At 39.9% G+C, this 15,039-nt stretch overlaps 1 protein-coding gene across 26 annotated transcripts in view; it reads right to left on the bottom strand.

The window, feature by feature from the left end:
• Window positions 1–3,080: 3,080 nt before the first annotated feature.
• The window catches only part of TNRC6C (trinucleotide repeat containing adaptor 6C), a 599,421-nt gene continuing 587,462 nt past the window's right edge, over window positions 3,081–15,039 (bottom strand). For 25 of the 26 annotated variants that reach the window (XM_078385967.1, XM_078385970.1, XM_078385973.1 and 22 more), the window contains 3 exons: window positions 12,222–12,292; window positions 9,479–9,618; window positions 3,642–6,740 (listed from right to left, as the gene is read on the bottom strand). In XM_078385967.1, coding sequence (XP_078242093.1) covers window positions 6,380–6,740; window positions 9,479–9,618; window positions 12,222–12,292 — 572 coding nt within the window. In that variant the 3' untranslated portion in view covers window positions 3,642–6,379. Of the gene's footprint in view, window positions 3,292–3,641; window positions 6,741–9,478; window positions 9,619–12,221; window positions 12,293–15,039 lie in introns of those variants that run through there. The other variant, XM_078385974.1, reaches the window with a different exon arrangement.

Here is a 15,039-nt window from a genome sequence, read left to right as displayed (position 1 = left end):
GCCACCTAGACACATGACTTTGGCACCCATTCCACATACAGTACCTTAAAAATATCTTATAAACGGACTGTATGAAAATGGGTGTGTTTTGTACCTAGATCTCAAACCCGGGACATTGTTACTTCAATGATAATATTCACATACTGTCAAGTGAATTCTGAGAGTTTCCTATATATAAAGGCACTCAAGACGTGGTTTACCACTATCTTCTTATAGGGCTGATCTGAATATGTGCCTTGCCCAAGGCCACACAGTGGGTTCTTCTTCCAGGAGGCATGATAGGGCATTGAACCACCAAACCTTGTTCTGCATCATGGTGTTCCAACTCAGTAAGCTATCCAGCCAATTTCCAAATACAAGATGGCCTGACTCCCTAAAGCAGGGGTCCCCAACCCCCAGGCTGCAGACCACCACTGGGACAGATGAGTGGCGAGGAGGAGGTGAGTGGTGAGCAAAGCTCTGCCTCCTCTCAGTGTGCCCCTATTAGGTTCTAATACTGCTGCTGATTTGACAGGAGGTGGAGCTCCAACTGCCGCTCACCTCCTGCTCCTGCTCGCCATTTCCTTTATGGGCTCGATTCAAAGCTATCCTCCAACAACCTACTGCATAACAAGTACCCGGCTACTCCCTGGGAGAATGGTCAACTAAACCAGTCCTTGGTGTCAAAAAGGCTGGGGACCACTTCCCTAAAGAACACCATGGCCCTGAATTTACAAGAGCTGGGCAGGGCTGTCGAGGACAGACCATTGTGGAGATTGCTAATTCATTGGTTCTCTGTAAATTGGAGGGGACTTGATGGCATGTGCCAATAATTACAAGAAGGGCACTACTGTACAGTATATTTCTTAAACTTGTTAGGTACTCAATTTATAGTAGTGACAATCCAAAGATTATGATGGGTGAGTAAAGTATGGCCCTCCCAAAAGTGCTGGGTTTCCAGTCAAAGTGTTCCTTACCACTGCCCGGTCCGAGTTAGGGCCAGTGGGAGTTGCAGTTGATAATCATCCTTTAGTCACCACACATTAAGAATGGCTTTAAAAAAAAGTGTTGCTCAACTTCAATGGATGGAGATAATGTGCCTTTTAAGGGCTTTGGGGTTTTGTTTTGTTTTTGCTAAAGACTAGCTCTCATTTTACTAAACACCCACTAGCTTACTTTGTAGAATATTTGTAGCCTTTGCTCACATGAGAATCCCAAGACCACAATGCCTCCCTGCAATATACTAGACTTTCAAACAAGGGCTGCTACTTACAGATTACAAAAGCTTACTGGGCCATATTCTTAAACCATCCTAAATAACTACCACTAGGTTAGCACCCATCTAGATACATCCCCAAGCCCAATTCAAATGAGATGCTCAAAATATCTGAAACAGTGGTAGCATAGAATCACATACATGTAGGCATCCTACACATACAATGATGGCTGGAATGATGTCTAAAAGTATCTGAAGTTCCTAAATTTGCATGCCACAAAAACTTGTGGATATTGGGTGTGTGTACTGTATATATCTGTGTCTGCAGATAGTGGGGACTTTTTAAATGTGACAGTGGGGTGCATGCAATTTAGTATATGTGTTTATTTTTCATACATTTAGCATTTGTGATAAACTATCTACTTTTCATGCAAACCTTCCAGCAGCTGACATAAAAACTCTGAAAACTCTTAGTTATCAATAAATGTACGTATACAACAGAATACAGTGAAGACAGCCTGGGGGTGGGGTAGATCCTGAAAGGAAAATCTTTTCTCCATTCTGGCAAGAATAACTCTGTGCTGGTAGCAGAGAGAAGAGGGTAATTCAACTAGCACGCTGGTGACTAAACAGTAGGCAGTTCAGAAAGCTTGAAAAAAGCTTAGCAGTTGTTTCAATATAGATGAATCAGTTGCTGTTACAGTGTGGTTAGGTATCCCAGTACATTAGGTGTACTTTAGATAGCCCAGAGATACCCAGTGTGGTATTATGGATAGAGTGACAGATTAGGACTTAAGAGTTCAAATCCCCACTCAGCCATAGAAACTGGGGATGTAGAACTGGTAAAATCACTCCTTAAATAGTTCACTTACCTTGAAAGCCCTCTTAAAAGTTGCTAGAAGTCAGTTCCGACTTGACAGCATGTAATATAAAATGGCCCTAGAGTCCTGCAAACTGCACTTAGCTGCTGAAAGGAAAATAAATTCATACTTGCTCATAAGTAAAGCCCTTGGGTATTAGGAAGCCTACTATCAGGCCAATCAAGACAGGTTACTTACCTGTAACTATAGTATTTTGAGTAGTTTTCTGTGATTTCCCACATCAGGGTCTTCCTGCACCTATGCAGGAGCCTTCGGATGTTCCAGAATGTTTAGCCTCAAGCCTTCTTTCCCCAGTCTCTAGGCTTCAACTGTTAATGGATCCTCCTCAAACCTATTCCATCTGCTATGTAGTTCCAAATAACTTGTTGCTAGGCATGGCAGAAGGAGGGGAGGACAGGAGGAATGTGTAAATTCAGAGGACCATTTGAGAATTATATAGTTATAGATAAGAAACTTGTCCTCCTTTGTGCTCTCTGTGAATACACAGAAGGCTGACTAATAATAAGCTGACTTACTGGATAGTGGGTTGTCATGCCAGCAACAAAGACAATGTACTGTCTGACCAAAAGAAGCATCACTTTAAGCATGTATGTCAAGGTGTTAATGCTTCAAAAATCTCATTGGTCGAGACCACATAACTGCTTTCAAAACGTCTGTAATCTTTACACCTTTCAAGAATGTTTCTGATGTTCCTTAGCTCTACCTAGTTGGATGGCTTCTAACAACATTTGTCAAAGGTAATCCTGCCAACTTGTATAATAATCTTATTTTTAGGACAATGAAAGATTCCTGCAAGTGTAGTTTTCAACTGTGTTCAAATAAGCAGTCGAGCACCACACAAACCAAAGACTGTCTCTCTTACCCAGAATTTCTATTTGAAGCCATTACATCAAACAGGCATAATTTTGACTATAATTAAAGTAGAAGCAAGGGAAAGAGTGGTCTTATAAGGATCGTAATACAAAGAAGAGAAAAACCAGGGAAATATTAATTTCCCTTTAAAATTGTTCATAAACAGGAATATGTTGTTTTATTAGCCACTTTTTTTCTTGCATGGTCTTAATTCCACATGCTGAATGGTTTCAAATGGTAGAATTTTGCTGAAGAAATACGAATGATGACGAGGAGCCTGATGAAATGGAGTTGCTTGTGTAGTCTAAATTCTGTCTCTACATTATATCACATTTTCAGCAGTGATAAAAGGCTTTGCCAGCACTGTTAAAAAAACAAAAAACACCACAGCATTTTAACAAAGATGCAATAACCTTTGCATACAAAATCCATTCTTATCTTAATGGTTCTGTTAAAAGATGAGAAGAGCAGCAATCAAGATCGATAGCAAAACAATGGCAAGCAGCAAGTCAACAATCTATAACTGGAATATATCACGTGAAGCAAATCATGTACACAGAGTAGGTGAAATTTTAATCACATCAGATATTTGCTGATTGCACATGTAACATGTAGTGAATGTCTTCAAAACACCCTCCACAAAGATGGTGAACCAAACTAGGTAGTTTACCTGTTAACAGTCATCTCTGTACAAAAGAAAAATACAGATGCCATTTTAACAGCCAAGAAAAACTGCAGTTTATTAAGTTTCAAAGAATCTTCGTACTCTTGAAAGCAACTTCTGGTGCATGTTTTTAACAATCACATTCTATGAGGAGAAATAACATTAAAAGCCACAAACTTTTTAAATCTTTTCATCTCAGAGTTACAGACATCTTGAATTCAAAATGAAAGGCAAAAAAATAAAGTAAAATAAAAAATCAACAGGATTTTTTTTCTTTAAATGTCCATCCCCAATTTTAAATGATCGGGAGTTCTTTTTCTACAACTCATTACTAAACTTTAGCATGGAAAACTGTTTTGACTATTTCAATCCGCACATAGGCACATATGTATTTTATATATAAATATAATGTGTTTGCTTGTGTGTGTGTATTAAGAGAGAGATATATATATACACAATACATATGTAGAGTGCGCATAATGAGAATGAGATGCAATCACTCTGAGAAAAGGGTATTCAGCTAAATACACTATGAAAACTTGAGAAAACACAAGTCTGGAACCCAATCTGTGCATAGTTCATGATCCTCTAGAAAACCAGCTTTTGTTGATTTGCAATCTTGCAGGACCCTTTTTAATTGGACAAAACCATTAAAAAGCTAATCGTCAACAAAACAAAACAAAATGTAATGCACAAGTTTCCTGATCCAAGCAGGCAGGGAGCACAATGTTCATATAATTTTTAAAAACATACGAAAAGGGTATGTTATTCCATTGTCTTTCTTCCTTTCAAAACAATCAAAAAACATTGATCATTTTTAAACATAAAGCAATTTTTAATATATAAAGCACTCTTCAAACATCTATTTCTTTTGAGTCCATTATTTGGTAAATATGTAACTGCTACACATTAGATTAGGTATTTTTCTTCTTCTCTTACTGTCTTTTTAATTTTTTTTTCATTTTGTTTTTTAATAATATCTTCAGTGCTAGGAGTTGGGTTTAAAAAATACATGAAATGGTGTGGAGTTGCTCCTCGGGAAACCCGGCTTTCCTGAGACATCTTCCACCATGTGCAAGATAGTGATCACAATATTTTTCGCCACTCTTGACGAAGAGGAGGAAAACAACAACAACAAAAAAGAGTACACCAGCAATGGCCAAAGAAAAGGATAAACAACAATAACAACAATAACAACAACAAACACTGTTCAATCCCAGAGCTCTGAAGTAGCATATCTTCATTCTGAAAATAGGTTTCTTTATGATGGAAGTCTATTTTTTTTCTTTTTTTCAATTCCTTTTTTATTTTAAAGTTTGAAGGAGGAAAAAAAAGGTCTGTAAACAGGTGGGAGCTGAAACTGTAGGCTCCTCCAAAAGCAGTCAAAACCTATGTCCAAGTGCTTGTTTCTGTTCCGGCTTGCAGGGAACCATCCACTCTTTACAAGTATTTATGGCCACAGTTCAACAAGAGTTTTTTTTTTCCTTTTTAAAACTTTATATTCCGAATGGAAAAAAAATGGTGCAATACTCCGGTAATTATTTCCTTGCATTAGTCCACAATAAAAAGCTGCTAAAGGTAGATATACATATTATTCTCCAGAGATACACACTGTAAGTTTTTTTTTTAATGCGGTAAGAGTCCTTGAGTAAACATTTACACATGAATTGTCGCCAGCCCCTCCTATCAGGTTTTTTTTTTTTTCATTTTTTTAAAACAAGGATTAGCTACAAGAAGGGCTGCGGACACTCAGTGCAAAGTTAGAAGCTAATAACAATTAAACATTTGACCAATGAGCAAATCAAAAGCATATACCAAGAAGGAAAACAAAAAGAAAAGAGAAAATCACACAATTCGTTAAGTTGTACAACTGGCACCCATACACACACACTCATACATTCACACATCGATCCATCTTTTCCCCAAAGCATACATATAAGAAAGAACTTAAAAAAGAATAATCCTAGAGCCTGTTCATTTGTCTTCTGATGCCAACCTGGAAGTGTCATAATAGAAAGTGTTCACATTTTGTTATTGGCCTGCTGGATTCAAGTATAGTTGCATGTTTGATATGTGTATGTGTATTTTTAAAAATGTTTTTTTTAAAACTATGGGGGGATTAAAAAAACAATGACACAAAAAGTAATGAAACAAGTGTTAATGTGCATAGGCAAGACCCACGGGAGCAGTGGATGTGGTTATTCCACCCCACCTCTCAATCCAAGCTGTACAGCTGAGGGGCGCTAAGATTTGTTCCCCTGATGCTGCTGACGGGCTGGTCAGACGCCAGCCCCTACTGATTAATGGATCCGCCTCTGGTAATGTGCATAATTATCACAGGCTCGTTTTTTTTAAATAGGCTTTCTCACATTCCCCCCTTCCCTCCCCCCAACTCCCAAAGTTGATAAAATAACCCTTTCCAGCCCAAATTCTGAAAAGTGCCCTTCATGATAGAACTAGTCTAAGCAGCTTTTATACGTTTTTAAAAACACCATACAAACATAAAAACAAAAATTAAAAAGCCATTGGAAAATAAACCTCACATAAAACCTATCATTAGCACGTGACACTGACCAAATAAATGGAGCCCATACTGTTGCACTAACAGTTCACAAGGACTTCAGCAGATTTTCGTAGTCAATATTGGACAGAGGTACTAAAAAAAGGGCTGCCAGTCTGATCTATTAAAGCTGGATTCTTCGCGATGCCCTGGACTGGAAAGGGTTACCATTACTTTTTTTTCTTTAGTGCTGATGATTGTTACTTCCGTTTTGTTTTTCTGGTGTCCTAGATGGACTCCCCGCTGAGAAGGTCACCTGGGAGCAGAGTATTCAAAGGCGTTGGGCTTCCAATCACCCTGCCGTCATCGGCACTGGGTGGACCCCAAAGGCTGCTCGAGTACTGAGGGACCCCACCCCAGAGGAGATCGCTGCTCCCTTTCCCACCTAGGCAAGGGGGATTCCAGTGGCCTGCATCGTTGCGCACCATGCCGTGTGAGTTGCTTGTAGAGCCCAAACGGGTCTGAGTGGTTCCAGTGTTGGACTGCCAACTGGAGGTGGGGGGCAGTGGCTGGCCTTGTGCTAAAAAACGGTTCACTTCCTCTTCTCCAGCAAACTCGGCCAAGATGGTAGTGTTCCCCAAAACGCACCTAAAAGCAGAGGGAAAGACATAGAGATGCTCAAATGGAAACCACTGACATACTCTTCAGTGAGGTTAGAGCAGAAGTCCTGTCCAAAGCTATTTCCACAGTAATTTAATATCATGCTGTGAAAATCCAACAAAGGAACTCTTACCCATTTTGTCTTACTATACAATTACTCATATACCGGTACATATAACTGTTCACTCTTTGTGCAGAATGTTAAGATTCAGTTATGAGCTACTTAATCATGAAGCTCTTTGGATGTTCAGATGCATGCAAGGACAGAAGTATGCACCTATTTATGTTCCATAATCTGTTTTAACAGCAATATTATTATTATTTTGTTGTTGTTTTAAAAGGGAATGGGGAAATGCTGTGCAATAGAGAAGTGTGTGGATGCCTGCAAAACAGTTGCTGATTTTAATTGGTCTAAATACTCAAGTACCTGATATGCGAACCTTCATTCTATGGCCTGTTTACACTCATAGTTGCTTGTCAAAATCCTAATACTGTACATTTTTATATCTGAATACCTGTCTTAGCCAAAGAAGGAATTTGATCAGGAGGAACTGACATGTGTGGTTGGAAATGCTCTACTGAAAGGGATGGAGGCAGCAATATTCATATTACCATATTTTTTTCCATGTATAAGACACTCCCCTTTCTAACCCAAAATTTTTCCTTTGCAAGAAAGAGGAGGGGGAAGGCAGGGATCAAAGTGCTTTCCCCCTCTACTTTCTTTGCAAAAAGCTGCTTTTCCCCTCTCAAAAAGTGGGGAGGGAAAGAAGGGATCAAAGCGCTCCTCCTACCGTGTATAAAATGAACTTCAATTTTTCCTCTAATTATTTCAGGAAAAAGTGTCATGTTATATATGGAAAAATACGGTACATGTGTCATCTTAGATGGTTGGTTCATCTCCTGGAGATGCATTCAAGACATGACCCCAATAGATTATCAATTTATACTAACAACCCACGGGTGAAAAGCTTACTCTCAGAAGAAATGAACAGATTTACAAAGAGTATGATGCCCTGGGTAATAAAGGGAATGGGCGGGGTGGGGTGGGGACATGTTCTTTAGTGCTTTCTGTTGAAGGTTAGGGCATTCCTAGGGAAAGAATAATGCTGAAAACAGAATATGCAGAGAGCAGAGATTGGCCATATTGGTGGGATATTCTCAGCTATGTAGCTCCAGAAATTAATTAATTAATTAATTAATTAATTAATTAATTAATTAATTAATTAATTAATTAATTAATTAATTTATTTATTTATTTATTTATTTAAATTTAATTTAATTTAATTTAATTTAATTTAATTTATACCCCGCCTATCTAGTCATTTCGACCACTCTAGGCGGCTTACAACATAAAAACATAACAAGTTTAAGAAAAATTTATAACAATTAATTAATCAAATGATTCTGCAAGATGGGAAAAATACAAAATAAATCAAATAAAGAGAAAAAGGAAGGAAAGAGGTCAGGAATTAACTGGAGGGGAAGGCCTGCCTATACATCCACGTTTTTAATTGGTTTTTAAACTACTACTCTCTATGCAGACTGAAAAGAATGTTTATGGCAGAAGTCTTGTAACCTGGATTGAGACTGGTTTAAACTAATCCTTGGAGAGGAAGTGACAAAGACCTCTGAGTTGGGTATTAAGAATATGAATACACAGGAGAAGGCAAGATGGTACAGACATATGTACAGACAAGGAGGGGTACAGAGGAATCTTAAAGGATGGTGTGAGGAAGGTGAAGGCTCAGAATGAATGAAAGGGATAACAAGAAAGAATGAACAGAGGGACAACAAAAAGGCTGTTTAGGTTATGTTAAGAGCAAGAAAGAGAGGAAGGTCTTCACTGCTTAGGTAAGCATATGAACTGCTGACAGATGATGAAGAGAAGGTGAAACTACTCTACTCAACTCCTTTGCCTCATATACTTTCTGCAAGGGGAACTGTCTTCTCCATGAAACAAGGGAAACAAATGATATATGAAGGAGCTTGCAGCTGACTATGGGTAAGAAGATGCCTGAAGAGCACATAACTTAATGTGAGTCATCTCGTGGACCAGAGAATGGAGTATTCCAAAAGAACATGTGGAAATTATTTCAGAATTACTGTCTGTAATCTCAAAAAAATTCTTAAGAACATATAAAGTGCTAAAAAGATTGGAGACGGGCAACTGTTACCTCCATCTTTGAGAAGGAGAAACAAATGAATCCAGGAAATGGTTAGGAGACTAATTAGTCTGAGACTAATAGTCAACAAAATTCTAGAATTGATGGAAAAATAATGAATTAATTATTAGGTACCAGAAAGATTTTGAGTAAAGGGCCTCAGGGCTTCTTCCCAGGCCCTGTGCTATTTCACATTTTTCATAAATGAGCTAGATGAGGATGTTGATGGATTGCTTGTCAAAGCTACAAATGACAAAAAGCTATAAAAGATACAATAAAGATCCAGAAAGTTCTAGAAATACTGCAATACCAGCCCAAAACGAATGAAAGGAGGAGGTATTAGGTTCCACTTATGCTACATGTATTTACTCAGTGGGAACAAATGTACCTCATTTTGAACTTTCCAGTTGTTCTAGGCATGCCCTGTATCATGAAGGTGATTGTTTCTCTGTATTTCGTTATCTAGTTCTCCTATTTCAACTCCCACACAATCATTATAGACATATGAGTGTAAGGATCTAGAACTAATACTGAACCACAGCCAAGATGGAATAGATTGCATACATGTGCAGAGACTTCTGGGCCTTCGCTGCTTCTTCCTTGGAACTGTAACGGACCACAGCATTCCCTTGAGTCAGATTCAGATGGAATGTAATAAGAGGACCATGTTGCAAGCATAGCGTACGCAGTGTTGAACCATCAATCTAATTAGAGAACAAAGAAGAAAACATTAGATTGCCATATTCTATCTTTTCCTGATGCCTGTCATTATTCCCTTCATTAAAGGTAGGGAACATTTTAACCAGAAAATCAAAACAGGATCCTCAATGAAATATTAAAATGCTCATTAGATTTTGATTTACCTTAATGCAAGAACAGCTTATTCTATCACAGATGGAACAGCCAACAGGTGGGATATGCATATTATATTTCATTTCAGCAGGCAGATTTTATAGGCTTTGTTCAGAAAGCATTACTATAACACAGATGTAGTAGCCAACCTTTACCCAGTGCATCATGCATTTAAGTACATTCCCCTCTGGAGGTTGAGTGTAGGAGGGAATCTAGGATCTGTTTCCTTCTCTATGATAACCTGTCTCGGCAAGCCTGCACCAAGGATGTTGCCATTAAGTCTGAAAGCTTTAACTGTTAGGATTTATTTAATCATTAAAAGGAAGAATGAATTTGTCTCAGGGTACAGCATCTGGGCTTTCTTTGGGTCTCCCCCACCGCATGGCCTGGGGTGGTGGGGCTTTCTGCTTTCAATGAGCGTGTCCCAGGACCCTGGGCCCTTTTCCCTAGGAAGCTGTGCTGAGGCTGAAGGCCAGGTATGTTTGCATGGACATGTTGCTGAGGAGTTTTTTTCTAGGCTTTCTTTGGGTCTCCCCCACCGCATGGCCTGGTGGGTGGGACCGGGGGTGTGGGGCTTTCTGCTTTGAAGGAGCGTGTCCCAGAATCAGAGAATTTGAAATTCTCAAATTCTCTGATTCTATCTCTGGCCATAATATAGTAAATAGGAAAGCCAATTCGATTTGCATACATCTGGGACGCAGGAAAGTTCTAAGGGTCGGATCATACTTCCGCTCTATGAAAGAACAGGCTGGGTAGGTGGGGCTCGTCAGCCATGGAAGGCAGCCCATCTAGGAGAAGGAAAACTCTGATTTCAAACCTCCACTGCCTTGTGGCTATATCCACCGATGGCAAAGGCTTCAGGAGTTAACCTAGAGGCAAAATCCGGAGCTGGAGTCCCGAAGGCAGCATGTGTCATTCTGCCAACTCCTGCGACATTGCTGGAACCAGTTGTATTGGCTCTTGCCTTTCCATTGGACCATTTCAGCAATGTGGAGGGGGGGATCTGCTGCTTGGGTAACAGCCTATCCTCCATACTACCTTACCCGGGCTTCATGCTCTGGAGAGGACACTCCTCGATTCAGAGCATGTCACCATAGTCTCTCAAGACTGAAGGATGCCTATGACAGCATCTGACCTAGATGGCAAGTGTCAGAGAGTTGTCTAAAATGAATTATTTCTCTGAAATTTGCTTTCCTAAACATACTGCCACTAAAAACTCACTGTGTTGTAACACTGTAATAGTCAGATAGCTAGCCTTTGAATACTAGGGGATGATTTGGATGTTCACCTCATGTTAGCTTTAACTATGCATATAAGATGAAAAGCATGAAGAGGAAACTTGTGCATCCCTCCTACAAGCAGGTGAACAGGTGAAGGCACTGTACTTCTGATTCTCACGCATTTTACAACTCCAGAGAGTTAGAGGGTACTCCAAATTGGATGTGTGAACATCTTATGTACCTGATTTTGTGCTCCCATCTACTATCCACAGGCAGCAGAGGGATACTGTAATATGCATGCCACTACCTACACTACTGAAAAGCAAAACTTGTGGCTTTGGCTCCATTACTATCATTAGTGATCTAGACATGAACAGTCCTAAATGAGAGTTGGTTGGTTGTTCATCCCATCATTTTTAACTAAAAACTCAATCAGTTTATGTCCGTTGCTTGTGTCTATTCTATACGATGTATGATGCAACGATCCAATTAAAAAGTGAATTAGGATTTACTATTACAGTGGTGCCTCGCATAGCGATGTTAATCTGTGCAGCAAAAATAGCTGCTATGCGATTTTAAAAAGCCCATAGGAATGCATTGAAATCCCCTCAATGCGTTCCTATGGGCTTAAAACTGACCTTTAAGCGAAGATCCTCCATATAGCGGCCATTTTCGCTGCCCGGTAAGCAAGGAATCTGTCCCTAAACACAGTGGGCAGCCATTTTTTTTACTCGGCGGCCATTTTGGAACCAACGATCAGCTGGGGGAAATCATCACTTTGCGATAATCGGTAAGCGAAACAGAGAACCGATCATCGCAAAGTGAAAAAAAAAACACTTTTCAGACCATCGCAAAAGTGATTGCAAAATCTTCATTGCTATGCAATTTTGACGTTAAACGGGGCGCCCATTAAGCGAGGCACCACTGTATATCTAAACAATGTAAAGCATGGTATAAGGGCTTAAATTTAATTCCTGCTAACATATTGCCTAAGTGCGATGTCTGTAAATAGCAAACGCCCTAAAAAAATCTCAAGCAAATCAGTCATTAAAGACAATGATCCTAAAACTGGCATCAACAGGCAACTGTATGCGACAGGAGGCTGCAATAGTTGTCCTAGTTAATGTAGGCTATGGACACAATGGAAGGATTTTGAAGCAAGGGCCAAGTGTCCCTTCCTGCCAACACAGTTAGACCACAGGACATTCCTTATTTCATCCACAAGCTTTGCTTACCTGGGGTGTGAGGTTACGGAGGACTAGCCAGCTGCTTGTTCTTCCTGAGCTGTCCGTACTCCAGGCTGAGCCTACAGTATAAAGAAGGGAAATATTAAGGGAAGTCCAAACAAATGATCAAATATAATATAAGAGTATAACATCCCTATTCGTCATGAACATGACAAATATGCATGTTATAGGAATTTTTAATTAGATTGTTGTCTCAATATTCTCATGGTCAATGGTTTATTCAAAGCCTGCTAGTCTTTCTTCATAAGTACCTGTTCTTAAAGCTGTACTGTAGAACAGTGGGCTATGAAGAATCCTTATTCTTACTTGCTGCTATATACAAATATTGCTGTCATTCCTAGAGGGGCAGAAATAATGGACCAAACCCTCCTCTGTGTGTGTGTGTGTGTGTGTGTGTGTGTGTGTGTGTGTGTGTGTGTGTGTGTGTGTGTGTCTGGACCCGGCGCTCACCATGGAAACTCAGGTGGCGTCGGTGGTCCGTTCCGCCTTTTCCCATCTTTGGCGGATAGCCCGGCTGCAACTCTATTTCGATACGGGGGCACTCACTATCTTGGTTCATGCGCTTGTAATCTCCAGATTAGACCACTGCAATGTGCTATAAGTGGGGCTACATTTGAGGTTGACACGGAAACTCCAAGTGGTGCAGAATGCGGCGGCCAGACTCCTTACTGGAGCGAGAAAATTCCATCATATTTCTTCTATTCTGGCTGTGCTGCACTGGCTGCCCATTTGTTTCCACGCTGACTTAAAGTTTTGATGCTTACATACAAAGCCCTAAACGGTTTAGGGCCTTGATACTTGGAGGAACGCCTACTCCCACCAAGTTCTACCCATGTCACTCGTGCGAGTCAGGAGGTGAGGCTGAGGAGCCTAACGCCGAGGGAGGCCCGGAAGGAAAAAACAAGAAACTGGGCCTTCTCGGCGGTGGCTCCTCGCCTCTGGAACACCCTACCTCTGGAGATTTGCGCGGCCCCCTCGCTGGGTATTTTAAAAATCAACTAAAAACGTGGATGTTTCGGCAGGCCTTCCCTCCAGTTAATTCCTGATGTTTTCCTTTTCTCTCTTCTCCTATTGCTCGCCTTCCATCTTGCTGAATTTATTTATTATGTAATAATCCTTTTAATATTTATTTTATGTGTATTTTATGTTGTAAGCCGCCTAGAGTGGTCATAATTGACCAGACAGGCGGGATATTAAATAAATAGATAGATGATTAGATTAGATTAGATTAGATTAGATTAGATTAGATTAGATTAGACAGACAGACAGACAGACAGACAGACAGACAGACAGACAGACAGACAGACAGACAGACAGACAGATAGGCTGGATTAATACAAATGATTTAACTTTTATAAGTGAATCACCTTAAGACCATTACAATATAGGGTTTTGATTAAAGATATTAGCAAACCAAGCGCCATTTTTGGCATCTGTTGGATTCTGTGAGGCCAAACTGCAGTGCCTGGCACACTAATGGAATGTACAAGAAGCCATATGATTTCTAAGGTCGGATAGTCTATTGCACTCAAGCTGTAGCTGAAACTGTCATTATATGTCCACCAGGTGGAGCTCATAAAAAGCAAATGACAAATGTATTCTCGAAGGCTTTCATGGCCCGGATCCGATAGTTGTTGTGGGTTTTCCAGGCTGTTTGGCCATGTTCTTAAGGTTTTTCTTCCCAACGTTTTACCAGTCTCTGTGGCCGGCATTTTCGGAGGACAGAACTGTCTATGCTCTGGGTTCTGACTCCTGTCCTCTGAAGATGCCAGCCACAGAGACTGGTGAAACGTTAGGAAGAAAAACCTTAGGAAAGCCAAACAGCCAGGAAAACCCACAACAACCAAATGACAAATGCTTTTTTTCAAAAAGGGGTGATAGAGGAGTTCATCTGAACACTTGCTTCTATAATTACTATGACATTCTCTCTCTCGCTCTTTTTTTTTTTTTGGAAGAAACCCTTCCATTGCACTGAAATATAAAACAAATAATAATAGATCATATTAAAATCAAACATATAATATCCAAAATGGATGAAGCTATTATCCAGACTCATACCTGAAGATAAATTATAAGCCCCAGACACAAATGACCTTTTCACATTTATCAGCTATTAGACAAGGTATGCCCCTGAAACAGTGTAATCAAAGATACCAACATGAATTTGACCCAACTCCGGGAGGCAGTGGAAGACAAAAGGGACTGGCATGCTCTGGTCCATGGGGTCACGAAGAGTCAGACACGACTTAACGTCTAAACAACAAAAATGCCCCTGAAAATCTCTTTTTTGCCTTAATGTTCAGAACTATGCCACAAAAACTTGCCATCATCCACCCTGTCTTTCTAAAAGATTCTGTTGAGTGCTGTTACAGGCTGAAATCCATTTAAGAATTAAAATTTGGGAGTACAATTGATCAGTGGAAAGATTTTTTTACTAGTACTGGAGGGAAAAAATCCTAAAGCCAAATGTAAAGACTCTACCCTCCCTAAAGCTGCATTTCAATAACTATCTAACACGACCTCCTACTTCCTCCTAGTTTCCTAGCTCACTGATCAATCTCTCAAGGTGTACTTGAATCTCTGAAATCCTGAGAGGTGATTTTTATTTCTCCTCTTCTTTCCCCATGCTTATTTGCTAAATAAGTTGCTCTCCCATGTCCATATTCAGTTATTTTGCAATTAGTTCTTTAAAGTGCATTTTAACTGGGAATGTCTGTTCTCAATCTGGTGTTTGAGAATCTGGTGTTTGAGATCTACGCCAAAACCATGGGAAATACTGACCCCAATGACAAGTAGAAGATGTTAC

This window comes from Pogona vitticeps, chromosome 2, assembly GCF_051106095.1.
Source record: "Pogona vitticeps strain Pit_001003342236 chromosome 2, PviZW2.1, whole genome shotgun sequence".
NCBI classification, from domain to species: Eukaryota; Metazoa; Chordata; class Lepidosauria; order Squamata; family Agamidae; genus Pogona; species Pogona vitticeps.
The sequence above is the reverse complement of the archived record's forward strand: the minus strand, read 5'-3'. Positions and strand labels throughout refer to the sequence as shown.